Source organism: Choloepus didactylus, chromosome 23, assembly GCF_015220235.1.
Source record: "Choloepus didactylus isolate mChoDid1 chromosome 23, mChoDid1.pri, whole genome shotgun sequence".
NCBI classification, from domain to species: Eukaryota; Metazoa; Chordata; class Mammalia; order Pilosa; family Megalonychidae; genus Choloepus; species Choloepus didactylus.
The window spans coordinates 6,776,519-6,792,494 of record NC_051329.1 but is presented as its reverse complement, the minus strand read 5'-3'; the positions used below and the strand labels follow the sequence as shown (position 1 = coordinate 6,792,494).

The window sequence follows — 15,976 nt, the reverse complement described above, 5'->3', positions numbered from 1 at the left end:
CCCCATTTTAGAGGTGGGGAAACCGAGGCACAGAGCAGCCAAGTGACTTGGCTGAGTTCACAGACCTAGTAAGCGGCAGACCCCAGATTCTGCCACTTATGTAACAAGAAAAAGCAGAATCCCAGAACAACACTACATATGTCCCACAGGCAGCTGGGTTTGTGTTACAAAGGCACAGAAAACGGTCCACAGGGTGGGGGTGGGGGGGGCAGGGACTGTGACTCATCAGAGGGACTGGTACCCTCCTCTTCTGCAACAAGGGCTCTCTGTTCATGCTGTGTTCATATAAATTCAAAGTTACACCAAGTGGAAACAGGAAAACAAAAGAATGGCGAGTCAGCAGCCCAGCCCTGTGAGAGAAGCTCTTGGCAGCCGCCAGAAAAGAGCTACTGACTAAGAGAAAGAAGAGTCCAGAACTCCTCAGGAAACCCCCTCCACCCACCCCAACAAACAGACTGTTATGGCCTCAAGCCTTTGCTTTTTAAGAAGGTTTATTACTTCGGTAGTGAATTGTTTTTAAAGACAATAAAATTCATTTCTCTTCTAGTCAAGAAGAGGCAGAGGCTTGCCAGCCACAAAGGCCTCTGCCTCCGCCCCAGTACCCAGAAGCTGAGGGTCCCCTAGCTCGGGACAGAGCCCACCGCTACCCCAACCAGGGTGTGGCTAGCTCAGTGTCCAGGATGATGTCAGTTAGGCTGGAGGAACACGGCCCAGACACCAGAAAACAGTCCATCCAGAGACAGATGCCCCTGCTTGGAAGTGAGGAGACGATCGGGGCAGTAGCACATCCAGCTTGTGCTCACGTCACTTTCTGAGGCCTGTCTGAAGGTGCTCCGCCCTCAGCCCAGGTGGGTGCACACATGGCTGAAGCTCTTGGCCCAGGCTCACCCGCCTCTGGCTCAGAAAGCTTGCACTTCCAGCCTGGTGTTTCAGTGGCCCGGCACTTGGAGCAAAACCCCTGTCCTGCTGGGCAAGTTACCAAGCAGGGGGTTGTAGCGTTTTCTGCCTGATGGGGAGGGACACTGGGGAAGGCTGGTGGGAGTCACCAAGAGCTCACCCAAGGCAAGAGGCACAGTGCCCACATCACCTGGTGGCCACAGGCAGGACACAGAGGCCCATTGGTCACTTAGAGAAAAGTTCCCAGAACTTTCCTTGTTGATGAGCCTCCCCTTTCCCCAAGTCCCCTCAGCAGTGGCTCCATCCCTGAGTATGTCTGCACACACCTGTGTACGTGTGTGTATACATGCTGGTACAGGTGTGCAGATGTGCAAACACGCGTGTGGAAACCAGGGTGCTCAGGCTTTGGGACTGGTGGGCTGTTGTCCACTGAGGGAGTCCTGGAGAAGCGGGGTACAAGGGCCGGGGTGCTGGTCTGGCGGAGCAGCCTGGCTTGGCTGGCTCTTGGCATCTTCGGGGCCCTGTGGGGAAAGGGGAAGCTGATCACCTGACCCAACCACCAAGCCCCCGCCCTGGCTCCTGTACCCACCCACATCCTCCCCACCCCAGCACAGAAACCACCCGTTCTCCTTTCCCAGCAAGCTCAAGATGACACAGAGAAGGCTGGAGTGACCTACAGACTCGTGGGCTGCAGCTGGCAAGGGCCTCAAGTCAGAGATGCCACCCTCCCCCCACCTGTATGAGACATGGGGAAACTGAGGCCCAAAGAGACTTGCCTAATAGAGCAAGACGGGCAAACAGGGAGTCTTATTTGAACTACTGTTAACACAGAAAAACTAGTAACAACCGGCCAGCCATCGGAAGGAGAACGGATCTTTAAAATATAGTCATGGGTTGGTATTTACATAAGCGGCTCCCAGAGACTGAGAAGACTGAGGGGGGAAGCCAGCTGCCAGCTGCCGAGCAGTTCACGGCATGTGACACTTGTTAGGTAAAACCTGAAGAAAGTACCTGTTGTTCAGGGGTACACATATACCGATTTAGAGGGAAAACCCCACACACGAATTCCTGCCAGTGGTTGCTTCTAGAAGCAGGGGGTGTGCAGTGGAACGGGAGAGGGACGAAGGGAGAAGTGAAAAGAAATGAGACAAAAGTTAACAAGCACTGTGGATTCCCGGTGACGGGCACTCAGATACCGTAACTTATCTAACTTTACACCTTAAATAAATTTCTCAACTGTAGAAAAATGGGGACATAAATTAAATGAATAATTCAGGGGCAGATGGGGGAGATGGGATGTTTTGGATGTTCTTTTTTACTTTAATTTTAATTTTAATTTTAATTTTTTTTTGAGTAATGAAAATGTTCAAACATTGATTCTGGTGATGAATGCACAACTATCTGATGGTACTGTGAACAACTGATTGTACCCTGTGGATGACTGTAGGGTATGTGACTATATCTCAATTTAAAAAATGGAAGAAAAAGATTTCTCAACTGAAAAAAACAGAAAAAATAAAGATACCAATGATAAGATCTGTCTCCCAAAGCCCCCTGCCTCCCTTTGCTCACAGGCTTCCTAGTCCCAGCAGCTGTGGCTGGAAAACCCCCAGATGCAAACCCCAGGCGGGCGGGAAATGAAGCCTCCCCACCCTGGGCCGGACAGAGGAGCCAGGGTCTCCCCCCATCGGGGACAGAGGTGAGGCTTCCCAGATGGAGCCACATTCAAGCCAGGGACCAGGCCAGAGCAAGGCCAGCCCCACCCCCAAGACCTCACAGAGGCAGCCGTAGACACCCAGGGGTAGCCAGGGCCTTAGTAATCTGGGGCTAAAGAGCCTTGACTTGAGAAAGTCTCACTCAAAAGTAAAAAGGGGAAATGACCCCCAGGCTGTGAAAGGGCTCCTTGTCTTTTCAAAGAACAAAACATTTAACAACCCCTCAAAGATCCAGGTGGTAAAGCAAACTCCTCCTCTTCCTCCTTCCACTTTCATTTAACTGAGAGCAGAGGACTGGAATGGGAGGAAGCAAAGGAGCAGCAGGTAAAAAGGGCTCAGGGATATTTCACTGAAGGGCAGCTCGGTACAGTTGTCCTGGTTGTTCACTACACAAGGTGGCTCAGCCAAGGGGGCCCAAAGCAACTCACACCTTCTGCTTGCCAAACCCTCCACCCTGGAGTGGGCATATCTGCCCTGAGGAGCCGTCTTTTTCTTATTCATGTAAAAATCCCCTGTAGGCTACTCGGTGTCCTGTTTCCGGCCTTCCTCCAGCAAGGCAGTCCTTCCCAGCCACCCCCAGGGGCCTCTGGGCCATGCCCAGGTGCAGAGCAAGTTGTGAGGCCTCCCCAGGGGCCGAGGCCTGAGACTCAGCACGTGACTCAGCACAGGCTGGAGGCCGCCCTGCAGAGTCCTGGGAGACCACTTCCCAGGTGCCCGCCGCCCACCAAAGCCTCCCGCAATAGGGCACCGCATTCATTCGAGGCGGTGGGATGGAGCCGCCTTATACAAGGCAGGGAGGTAGGATTCCTTAAGTTGAATACCTCCCTAATAACTTGAAAATTGGACTCTGGTGATGAAATGAGGAGACCCCATCTTGGTTGACATTTGGCGGGGGGTGGGGGTGGGGGTACAGAGCACCCCCAGGAAATCCAGAGAGGTGCACCTCAGGGCTGCTGGCTTGGACCCCACAACCACCAGCTGGATCTGTGCTCAGAACAAGTCTGGGCTTTTCCCAGACCCAGCCACCCTGCCAGCCCCACATAACAGCTGGACAGAGGAGTAATTCTCTTCTCTATGCCCAGGACCCCGTACCCCTGCACCCTGACAGTGCCAAGCACCTTTCCGTAGAGGTGACTCTTGGCTGGAAGGGGACAGGGGGTTCTCCTGGAGCCCAACTGTGGACAACAAGGCATCCCAGAGGAATTCTGGGGGGAGAGGAAGGAAAGGAGATCACGTCTCCGGCCAGGACACCCTGCCCCCAAGCCTGGGACGGGGTCCTTGGGAGAACGCCCCCTCAATACTCAAAGTATTAATCCCAAAGTGACCAGGCCCTGTCCTTCTACTCCCAGACGGGAGCGGCCTGTCTGGAGGCCCAACTGCCCCGTCCTACTCCTTGCGGGGTTGGGCCTGCAAGCCAGAGCACCACCTCCCACCACTGTCATTTCCTATTTTATTCCCTCCTCCAGGCTGGCAGTGGAAGCAAAGTGGAAACAGCCAACTGGCCTAGGAGAAGGGCTCCGGCCTCACACCCCCGTTCTGCAGCTCCCAAGAACTGTTTCATCCCACGGCAGGCCCAGCTGCAAATGGCACATTTTCAGAAACTAAAATAACAGCTACTATCAGAAGCACATCGGCACAATGGCTCTCCCCTGCCTTAAACAACCCCAAATTGTAGGGCCTGCAGCTCTGTTGTCACCCCCACTGGGAGGACACCACCACCCCTGGACTTGGCTTTCCTAAGAGCTCAGAACCTGAAGACACGTGACTGAGGAAATGAGCAACCCCATGGCCTCCAGCCCTGGCACTGAGTCTTTCTCAGGCTCCGATGCCAGACAAAATCAGGACACCCAGTTAAATCTGAATTTCAGGTCAACAACAAATAAGTTTTTAGTATCAGCATGCCACATGCAACATTTGAGACATACTTATACTAAAAATATTGCATGGGACTAACATATTAAAAACTTACTTCTTGTTATCTGAAATACAACTTCAACAGGGCACTCCTTTTCATTGCTGTTTGTTTGGTTTGTTATTGCTAAAGGTGGCAGCCCGACTCCTGGGTCGAGTACTGAGTATGCGGTCAGTGCTCAGTTGATGCCTGAATTCTTTTTTCTTGGCCAGGCATTCCAGATTTAGATAGATAAGTGTTTCTCCAACGGGGCCCCTGGCTCATCTATATCAGAATCTCCTGAGGGACCCATTACAATACAGATCTCTGGGCCCCACCCACGATTTTCCTCCAGGAGGTCTAGAAGGGCGCCCAGGGATCAGCCTTTTTAACAAACATCCCCAGGAAAGTCCACTGTTGCCAAGGCTGGTCCAACCCTGCCTTGCAAATAAGCCACCAGCCCACAGGCCACCAGCCCTGGTGCCCACTCTCACTCCGGTTAGGCTGCCAGGCAGAATCGGGGCACCCCGTTACACACGCATTTAACCCTTTAGCTTCAGGATAAAAAGAAACTGCTGTTCACTCAATGTAATAAGGGCAGTTTCTTCAAAAGCAAAGTATACAAATAGGTATTTTAAGTCTGTAGACACTCCAGGTAAAGTTGAGGCTGAAGAGATGGGTAGAATCCAAAGTGGGTCAAGCTGCAGGGTCCTACTCACTACAGGAGGGGGGCGGGGAGGCGCCGCATGTTAGCTGGTACCCACCTACAGTCTTGCTTCGTGCAGCACTGTGCCCTTGGGAGCTGAGGTCATCAGGGATTCTGAATAGGCCTGAATGGCCTCCTTATCCTTTGAGCCCTTTTTACTACTACTCCAAAATAAATAGCATTTCTCCTAGAAGATAATCAAGCTAATTTATAGTCAACGTAGCAGCCAAGCACCAAGGGTTTACACGGTTCTTCAATTTTCAAAAAGCAAAGAGGAGACCGGGAGGATTCAGAAATTTTAGAGCCCAACAAACAAGAATGATTGAAGTTGCCTGTGATTTGGGGGGATGCCACCCTTCACCAGAGACAGAAATAAAAGCATCTTAGGGAAACAGGTTTCAAAGGCTGTGTCCCCTGATAGTGCAGGCTGTGGGGAGGAAGCCACTAGAGCAATGGGCCCCACCGGGCAGGGCTGGCTGTCGGGAATCAGTACACTGAGGGGGCAGTATTTTAAATCAACCAGAAACAGATATTTCTGTAAAATTTTTTTTTTTTAGAATAGTTTGAACTGAAGACAAATTAAAATATGTGGAGTTTACCAATATGCAATTCTTTTGTTTAGTTTTTGTTTTTTTAGTCAGGACAAATACACACAAACGTGTGAGGCCTAACCCTGCAAAGCCAAAGAATACAGGATGGGACAAACCACAGTCATTTGGCTCCAAACTCAGTGTGCAGGGAGGGGAGCCCTGGCCGCATCGTCGGCAGAAATAGTAATGTTCTTGTTGGATCCAAGGGTGTCTTACTGATTTGGGGTTCAGACAGGGGAAGGAGATCCTGGAGGTATTTTCACAGTTTGGGTTTCCCCCTCCTTCCCTCTCCCAGTGGGGATCCTCTCTCTCTCTCTCAGGAGCAAGACAGAAGGGGACAGAGAGCAGGGGCTATCCTGGCCTCTCCCTACTCTGCCTCCAAGCCCCTGCATGTCTTCACTGGTGGGAGCCCAAGATAATGCTTTGCCTGGTGCTTCTGGTCCCTTCCACCCTCTCCTAATAATCCTCCAGCTGGCTGGAGGTCCAGCCCAGCCCTGCCCAGTTCTAACTGGGGAGCAGCAGAGAAGGGGGCTGCCCCACAAGGCTGCTTACACCAACCATTCGTGGGGGGCCCAAGCGCTGGGGAGGGTGGACCCTGACAACCAACCAGGGGACATCGTCTCTCCCCAGGGTGAGGGGAATTTGGAAGAGAAATTTGGAATAAAAATCTGGTTGGGGTTCTGAAAGCTGAACTTAGCGCAGAAAGGTTTATTACTGCTCCAGCAAGCAAGCAAGTGTGCAAAGCTCCCTCGGAGAAAGAGGAGAAAGAGGAAGACCATTGACCAAAGATGAAGCAGGAAAGGCAGCTCCAAAGATGGCCCAGAGACCACCATGGGAGGGGCCCGTGCTGATGCTGCCCGGGAGACCTTGGCCCTGGGCCATTCAGATGGGAGCCCCTGGAAGGGCTTCCTGGGTCAGGCCAGCCCACCCCTACCAGTGTCCTGCAAAAAATAAGCTACCTGGTGAACGTTTGTTAATGAATGTCATGAATGAATGAATGAATGACTCCAAACAAGAAGAGGGATTTATTGTTGCCTCTCTTCTTCCAGCTTCAGAGACTTTCTCCAGCTATGCTTCCCCCACCCCTAAAATAAAGCTGCCTACATGGTCACGAGTCCAAGTTCCACTCCCCAGCCCCCTCGCTACCCTGAACTCCAATCAAACCTCCATATGCCTGCTCCTTAGCTCTACCTGGAGCCCATCCCTTGCCACTACCCCCACCCCAGCGCCTCAGCAGCCTCCGCCAGGGAGCAGGGAGGGCCCTTTTAACTGGGTATGTCATCTCTGGTTTCCCAGGGTCCACGATGAGCACATGGCCTGTTCATATCTGGAAACAACTTTAAAATCGCCAAAGTCGAAGGCTCCATGTGAGAAGTGTATGTCCCAGATGTTGACTTGGCATCTGTGTCAGGCTGAGCCTTCCTGGGGACCCCCAAGGGGCCTGACTGCTACATGTAGGACCCAGACCCCCAAATCTGCTGATGCAGCCTACACCCACTCTAGCAGCAGTGGGAGCCAGGTCCATCCCTGCCTGAGGAGACTTGGAAGGGGGGGGGGAGCCAGGTGCTGTCCCAGCCTGGGGGGAGCCTGGGGGTAGGGGCACTGCTCCCCTGGGTGACTGGGGAGAGCAAGGAGCCAAGAGCTCGGAAACAAGCCTCCCAGGGGCTCCAAGGTTGGCCGTCAGGGCTGGAATCTATTGGCACTGGATTTGTTTCTGGGAAGGGCATGGGCAGGGAGGGGCAGCGTATACCTGGGTCCTAGCAGAAGAACTACTGTGAAAGGAACATGCAGGCCCCAGGCAGGAAAAGATGGTGCCACCCAGGCTCCCGGGATCCCCTGCGCCACCCATCCCCAGCTGCTACCATCTCAGCTAATGGGCTCACACAGTCTACTTAGATGATGAAGCCACGGGCCCGGGGGTGACCTCTGAGTCTCCCTCTCCCCACAATATCCAAGCCATCAGCAAGGCCTCTGGAATAGACTCCTCAGGTAGACCCCAAAGTACTTGCCACCCCCTGGTCCGAATTGCCATCCTCACTCACCTGGGCCTCCGCAATGGTCTCCCCGCTTCTGCCTCTCCCAGCCAAGGAGCTGACCCTGTCGCTCCTCTCCTTAAAAGCCTTCCATGACTTCTGGCGCTCCAGGAAACACCTCCAAGCTCCGCACCGTGTATTCCAGGGCCCTGAGCAGCCCTCCCCTGCTGCCCTCTCAGCCGCCACATCTCCCCACACCACCCCCCACGCTCACTACATCACGGCCACCCTGGCCCTGTCTGATCCTCCAATGCGCCACACCCAGGCCTGCCCCAGGGCCTCTGCACATTCCCACTACTTGGAGCCCGCTCTCTGTGGCTTACAGCTCTGTGCCTCCTTAGCATTCACAAATAAGTTTAAATTTTACTTCTTCAGAGAAGCCTTTCCTGACAGTCTACCTAGAGTCTCCCCCAAACCCCCAGGCCCTCACTGTCCAATCTGGCAGTTATGAGGCAAAAGGGGATCCAAATGGAGGTGTACTGTAAGTGCAAAAAGCACACCAGATTTCAAAGACTCAATACAAAAAGAAGAGTGCAACATATCTCACTTATACTTTTTCTATTGGTTACATGTTGAAATTATATTTTGGATACGTGAGGTTAAATAAAATTTATTTCACCCATTTCTTTTTACTTTTCTAAAGCAGCTATTGGAAAATTTTAAATCATGCATGTGGCTCTTGCTGTGTTTCTAATGGGCAGCACTGCTCTAGCCCATCATATATCCTGTAATTTCTATTATCTTTATCATTGGTGAAATTATCCTTTCTATCTATTTAACTTGTTCGTCATCAGTCTCCCTGGTTGGAATGCCAGCCTTGGCCTCCCCTTCTCGGAGGAGGGCCTGCATCTGTCTTACTCACTGCTGTACCTGGCACCTGGGCGGAGCCTGGCACCCAGCAAGTGCTGACTCAATGAACAAAGGATACAAGTACCAGGTCTCATCAGCCAAGACCCACCTGCTAACCCCCAAAAGGCAAGGGGAAGGGGTGTCCCCAGGCCATCCAGAACAAGCACAGAAGTTCAATGCAGGCTGCAGGAGAAGGCAGTTTTGGCTCCTACAGACAGCAGTGGCATGAGCTCCCCGGCCCAGGCAGAGACCCCAGGAGGCAAAGCAGCAAGGAGGCGCTGACCTGCAGGGAGCCCGCCCGGACCACCTCCAGAGGTGGGGGCTCCAGGCTGAGCGCGCGTGAGGAGACAGCAGAAGGGGCGGCTGGGGGATGGGACCTGAACCCCCTCCCCCGGGGACAAGCAAAGGGCGCTCAGTCCCGGCCATGCCTGGCCACCACCTACTTGGCTCCGGAGTTGGTGGACGATGGGGATGAGCAGCAGGGCACAGCCCAGGGCAAGGAGGACGTACTGGGAGTACTGAAGCACTTTGGGCATCAGCACCAGCTGAATGTAGAACGACCGAAGTGTATCACCCTCCATCGTCCCGCTCTAGGGAAGCAGAATGACAAGAGGCTACAGGCTGCTGCGATATCCCCCACACCACCTCTTTTGGCCCTCCGTCACACTTTCCCCATCTCAAGTTCACAGGTCAAAGCCTGTGACGAGACGGCCTGTGCCTCCGTTTCCTCCGGGACACACAGCAAAACTACATTTCCCAGACTCCCTAGCGGCTAGGCGTGGCCGCGCATTCTCGTTCTGGCCAATGGGAATTTGGCGATTTCCAAGCGTGTCTTTTCCCACCCACAGGAGGGAGGAGCCTGGCGTCCGGACCGCCTCTGAGCCCGCCTTCCCCCAAGCCCCTGCTGACGGTGACGTGAGCGGGAAGGAAACTTGACTCTTCCAGCCCGTTTCAGCCTTTAGCTCACCCTGATTTAAAACGACTGGGCGCGAACGAACCCCAAAACACTGGAAAAGGAAGTTCAAGTGAAAAGTTGGCACCTGAACACCAAGTCCGCCTCTTCTCAGCAGAAGTGGTCACACACTAACAGAATTCTAACACGCTAGGCCGGGAAGGGGGTGGGGGTGGGGACCTTTTCACACAGCCTCTGTCTTCTCCCTTCTCGAATGATTCTTTCGCCTCAGGGGGATAATTGACAATAAAGTGCTTGGGCGTTGTGAAAAGGTCCTAAATGTTGTTCAACATGACAGCCCGGGTACCCGGGCTCTACCGTGCCGTCTGCTGCCAATCACCCAGGGTCCTCCAGTGCAATACCTGACACCACTCCCGAGGATACCCTGGAAAAGGGAGAGGGACACAACCTCACCTCTTGAAACCACAGCAGGGGCAGGATCACAGGCTTGATTTCCCCAGTTTGTCTGGAAGGAAGTGAGACAAAGCAGCACAGGGTCACAGGGAAGGAGTTTTGTCACCCTGTTCTGCATTAGGCAATTTGGGACGCGTGGTCGTAAGCTCTAGGATCAGGAGGGATTTGATTTTGCAGCCATTTAATTGGTGAGACTTGGGAAACAGGTATGTATGGATGTGTCACCAAGAGGTGTTAAAAGGCAGATGCCAGCTCCTTTGGAATAATGAACAGCTGTGGCCAACCCGGGCCTGTGCTCCCACATGGTATCAGCTGGCCAGCGCTGGGCAGGGCCCCAGACTGCCCAGTTCCTTTTGCAGTTCCCTGCCTCGTCCTGGTGGTATCTGAGTGTGCAGAGCAGTGCCAGACAACAGTGAGCACCAGAGTTAGCACCTGGGCTGCAAACCCCAGTCCTTCTGGTGCAGTTTTACCACCCACTAAAAGTGCTCCCTAGAGCAACCTCAAATACAACAATAGAAGATCAGGGTGGGAATGAGGGAAATGAGTTTAGAGTTTTTATTCGCTACCGTTCTCTGACAAAATGTTATCCTCTCCAGCTGACTCAGGAATCTTTCTAAGGGATTTTTTTTTTTAGTGAAACTATTTCAAATATGCTAAGAAGTACAGGCACTAACATAACTAGCCGGTGGGCCCCTCACACAGCTCTATCGAAAGGGAAGGCTAATGATAAATGTTGGTGACGATGTGGAGAAACTGGAATCCTTGTATGTTTTGCTGGGAATGTCAACTGGTTCAGCCACTTAGGAAAACCGTGTGGCAGTTCCTCAAAAAGATAAACCTAGAGTTACCCTGTGGCCAGCAATTCCTCTCCAAGAGAAATGAAAACATGAACATGCAAAAACTTGTAAACGCATGTTTGTAGCAGTACTGTTCACAATAACCAAAAGGTAGAAAGAACCCAAATATCCATCAGCTGATGAATGGATAAACACAATGTGGTCCATCCACAGTATGGATTCTTATTCAGCCATATAAAGGAATGAGGCCTTTGGCTGCCATCTTTGCCATGTCTTCTCATAAGACTTTTAGAATCAAGTGATTCCTGGCCAAGAAACAAAAACAGAATCGTCCCATTCCTCAATGGATTCAAATGAACACTGGCAGTAAAATCAGGTACAACTCCAAGAGACACTGGAGAAGAACCAAGCTGGGTCTGTAAGGAGTGGCACATGAGGGCACACATGTTTCTGTATCAAGTTCACTAGCACCTTCAAGTTGAAAACATCCCCCTTTTTGAACAGCTGGGACTTATTTTATTGGGGAAAAACCTGGTTTATCTTTGTTTTTATGCTTCTGTATAAATAAACTGGTTCAGTAATAAGTATGTGAGGCCTTTTGTTTGGGAGAAAAAAAAAGGAATGAAGTTCTGAGATCTGCTACAACATGGAGGAACGATGAAGACGTCGGGTTGAGTGAAAGACACAGATCACATATCCCATGATTCCATTTACATGAAATTCCCAGGTGGGTGGGAAACAGCTGGGATTGGAGATTTTTGCTAATTGGAAGGGAGAGGCAGTTATACAAAGAGAGAAGAAAGGATTCTGGGGCAGGGATGGTAGGAGAGGAGTCAGGCCACAGCCCTGCAGCCTGGCAGCCTGGTCTGGACCCCGCATGCACTGTACCCAACTCCTTTCCTGGCACCCCCACTCCTGGGGGTGGGGTGCAGGGTAGGGTCACTGGAGTCTTGGACCACGAGAAATCCCAAGCTCTGGCTGCCCAGTGAGCGACGCAGCCCCAGCTCAAAGTCCCCGCTCACTCACCCAATGCCTCTGATAGACTTGATGTAGAGGCTCAGCTGCAGTTTCACGGAGCAGTTCATGGGGATCCCTGTGACCTGCAGCCACAAACACACAGTGAGGGGACTGGCCTCCCTCGTGCTCCAGGGATCCCTTCAGACCCCCTCCCACATCTCCTCTCCAGAGGGCAGGCTTCCCAGCTTTACAGGCCCAATGGGGCTGGCTTTTATCTGCCCTAAGACAAAGCAAGGGGTTGTCTTAGAAATGGTACGCACACAGCAACTGGGATCCCCACTATTGATTCTATGCCTTGACAGGTAAACACACACAGCCCCAGCAGCTCTAGTGCCCACAGCCTTGCCGGAGCCTTCTAGAAATGGGAATGGAAAAACCCAACTCTTTTCATCTGTCCTGTTAAGGCAACCTTTCCCAAAGAGTGGAATGATATTTTTAGGTGACCTCGCCCACCTCCACATTAAATAATATGGGATTTCATACTGAGAAAGCCACGCCCTTCTCAGTTCATTTCCTACTTTTCCTGATCATCCCGAAGGGAAAGTCTCTGTCAGGAGCTTGGCCTCACCTTGAACACTGCTCTAAGGCACCTACACCCAAGCTCCATTTTTAGCTGAACGGACAGGCCTTGGGCTCAGCACCAATGGGGGACCACAGCATTTTAAGTAGAGCCTAACAACATTTTTCCCCTTATGTTTATTTTTATTGTTGCTTTCCTTTTTTCTTTCCTCTTTTTTTTGGAAAATTTTTAAATAGCCTATTTAGGGTAATGATATAAAGCTTCCTTGATGCAGAAATTTATTTAAGAAAAAGCAATAAGTAAGTAACAGGAGTTACTTACTTATGAGTAAAGGCAGGGAGACGGCACTGGAATAAGGTCTGGAGGTCAGAGTGGAAAGGCCCCTGGCCCCTAGGTTGGAGGTCTGAAGACCATGATGGCTGCTGATTAGCTGAGCCCTGTTTGCTCACCTACAAAATGGCCAGCACGGCCGGCCCTTCAGGTCCCTGTGCCCAGGGGAGTTGGCCAAAGGCTGGGCTCCCATGGCCGGAAGGAGAGTTTGGACTTGAGACCTCTGGTTGGATGAGAGTGAGGTCACTGAGGGCAGGAGAGAGCTCACCTGGCAGGCCCAAGGCTGCACTCCTTGGAAAGGCCTCGGCTGGCCCCTGGGAACCTGGGTTTCGGGAGGGTCCCACCACTCCCTGACTGGGAAGAGTGGCTGGCTCCCTGTGCACCACTGCTTGTGACACAGTGTGCTCTATGCTGAGCACCTGCTTCCCCTCCGGGCCTGGAACTCTGGTACACGCCAGGCAGAGGGGGCAACATGAGCAGCTCCCAATGCCAACCCTGGGCACGGAGTCTCTCGTGGCTTCCCTGGGAGCCAGCGTTTCCATGTGCTGACCTAGCTCATTGCGGGAGGCATCGAGCACATCCTGTGTGACTCCCCTGGGAGAGACTCTGGGGGGCTAAGCCTGGGCTCCTGGGATGCCCTCCACGTGCCTTCTCCCTTGCTGACTCCTTTCTGGCAGAAGTCAGAGCCGTGGGTGCGACTACATGCTGAGTCCTGGGAGTCCTGATAGGCTGCCGTCATATTGGGGGTGAGGTTGGGGACCCCGACACAACCCACCAGCCTTTTCCCTTCTCCAGAACAGCGCTCCACATTCTGGGGTGTCCCCTCAGGCCACTCACTCCCTTTCCCAATCCCTCTTGGCCGGTCCTTCCAGCTCTCATCAGGCCTCACCTGTTCCACACTCCCAGAGGGCAAAAATGTGGGCCTACAAGCCCACTCCTAACCTCCGCTCCCAGTTTCAGGAGCAGAAAAGTGGCCACCACAAAGAGGTGGCTTCCGAGAGGCACTGGGTGTTCGGGGCTAATGCCAGATAGGTAGCACACAGCTCTCATAAAATAAAATAAAATTCAAAGCCTCTTCCTCTCCGTGTCTGCAGAGAAGCAGAAGGAGCCAACTTAACTCCCTGTTTCCCGATGTGGGGGAATAAAGAAAATCCACGCCCGAAAGTAACAGCGAGAGCAGGGAAGGTTCACAGTGGAACCTCCTGAAAGCCAGCAGAGAGTGGCGGTAAAGTAAATTAGCCCAAAAGAGAGAAGGTGGAGTGCCGAGGGGGTGGGGGTGGTTCCTGTCAGTAGCCAGGAGAGTCGGGGGACAGCAGGGCAAAGGAAAACGCAGTTGAACAGCGTCACGCAGAACTCTGAAAAAGCCCGTGGCAGGAGGAGGCAGGCGTCCACTGAGGAGACAGGAACCCATGGACTTTTTTAATCAATAGTGGAAGTTACTGACTTGAACCGATGACATTTTACAGACAGGACACAGAGGAACAAAGAAGACATAACACGGGGAGGGCCACACATGGGGTCTGACACGCTCCTGGCCGCCGCCTGCAGACTGAATGTCACGGGACAAACTCCCTCAAACCTACTTATCTACAAGATTGTCCCAGCTCAGACTATCTACAAGAGGTACCCGGGCACAGAGAGCTGCCTCTGGCTCATTTGCAGGAGACCTACCAGGCAGATAACTCTTAATTAATTTACTGTCTTATGGCCCTTTTATAGAGTCAATTCCCTTATAAAGAGATAATAGAAATCCTTGAACTATGGAGTCAGGGTAAAGTCGGGACCTTTGATGGCTTCATGTTCTAGAAGCTATCGATGCCAAGGAAACCAGGCCTCCCTCCAGCCCAGCCCTGGAACAGCGCTGCCCTGGGGGAGATGAAGGAGTCTCATGTGTGCTAGTCCACCTCCCCCGCAGGGACTCACCGGGTGCAGGTCCAGGAACAAGGCATGTTTTTCTGGGTCGGGCTGGAGGCCGAGCACCGCCTCTGCCAGAACTGGGTCCGCGTTGTAGAAGTGAGGATGAGACAGAAACAAGGGCGCATCTGGGAGGAGAGAGGCAGAGAGGGGGCATCAGGCCAGGGCAGCCCGTTAGCCCGCCTGGGTACGGCATGGAGCCACTGCCTGCAGTGTGCCACCATGGTGGAGCTGGGATGCAAGACGGGGAGGACTGTGCAATTACACCCTCACTCATCCTGTAAAAACTTCTCGGGCGTCCAAGAGGTGTCAGGCACTGGGGACACAGCATGCGACAAGCTCTGAGGTGGAGGAATGGTGAAGTGGGAGCCGTTGATTCTGGTGGGAGAGCTCAAAGGAGAGAAGAGAAGACAGTCCGAAAGATGGCAGGCAGTGTCAAGAAACGGCATTCTAGGTGGGAGGGCTGGCAGGAGCTGCGGTTGGAAGACGCCTGGTGCACTGGGTGGGTGAAGAGGAATTAAAGGAGTTGAGGACAGAAAGGTAAGTCGAGGCCAGCTGTGAGCCTGGGGAGGTGGGGAGTGGGCTCTCCAGTGCCAGGCCAAGCAGCCAGGCCGTCTTCCGCAAGCAACGAGCCCAGATGCTCAGGTGTGCACACCTGCTGGCAGGCCTCCCTAATGTCCAGGAGAGAGGAAGACACACATCCTGGGCTCCTTCTCTCCCAGAAGCCACTGTGCAGGACTGACACCGAAGTGGGTGAGCCGGGGCAGGCTGCGACCCCTTTGAAGGAGAAAGGTGCTCAGATGTGGAGGATGAACCTCCCATCACCTGCCCAAGCAAAGTCAGTGCCAAACTCACCCCCACATGCTCAGGGCCAAGCACAACAAAGAAAAGAATGAGCTCCCTCCTCAGAAGTCCACGAGGACTCAAAACAGGCAACGGCACAGACATGGAAAGCAGACTGGTGGCTGCCAGGGGGTGGGGTGAGGGTGGGGAGGGGTGGCTTAGTGGGTCTGGGGTCTCTTTCTGGGTGATGAAAATCTTCTGGAACTAGATAATGGTGGTGATTGTATAACTCTGTGAAGTTCCTAAATGCCAGTGAATTGTTCACTTTAAAATGGTTGGTTTTATGTTTGATGAATTTCATCTTAATAAAAAACAAATCAAAAAAAACAAAACACAAAAAACACAAAAACTTAGGAGGTCTCCCTCCCTCAATCACCAGCCCCTCCTTTGCCCCCAGCCAGGCAGTGGGGTTCATGCTTATGTGTATCTGGCTACTTCCAGTTTCTGGAATATTTCTGCTTTTCTTAGCAAAGCCAAGCATTGATTTGAAGTGAAAGCTGGGTGTTTA

The 15,976-nt window shown here is 52.6% G+C and overlaps 1 protein-coding gene and 1 pseudogene across 5 annotated transcripts in view; one reads left to right on the top strand and one right to left on the bottom strand.

Moving 5' to 3' along the window:
* Positions 1-473: 473 nt before the first annotated feature.
* Positions 474-15,976, bottom strand: part of SCARB1 (scavenger receptor class B member 1) — a 71,185-nt gene continuing 55,682 nt past the window's right edge. For 3 of the 5 annotated variants that reach the window (XM_037816782.1, XM_037816785.1, XM_037816786.1), the window contains 6 exons: positions 14,635-14,753; positions 11,871-11,944; positions 10,048-10,099; positions 9,125-9,271; positions 5,268-5,396; positions 1,281-1,418 (listed from right to left, as the gene is read on the bottom strand). In XM_037816782.1, the coding sequence (XP_037672710.1) occupies positions 5,268-5,396; positions 9,125-9,271; positions 10,048-10,099; positions 11,871-11,944; positions 14,635-14,753 (521 nt within the window). In that variant the 3' untranslated portion in view covers positions 1,281-1,418. Of the gene's footprint in view, positions 1,419-5,267; positions 5,397-9,124; positions 9,272-10,047; positions 10,100-11,870; positions 11,945-14,634; positions 14,754-15,976 lie in introns of all 5 variants that reach the window. The other 2 variants (XM_037816783.1, XM_037816784.1) reach the window with 2 other exon arrangements.
* LOC119519221 lies at positions 11,114-11,266 on the top strand (annotated as a pseudogene).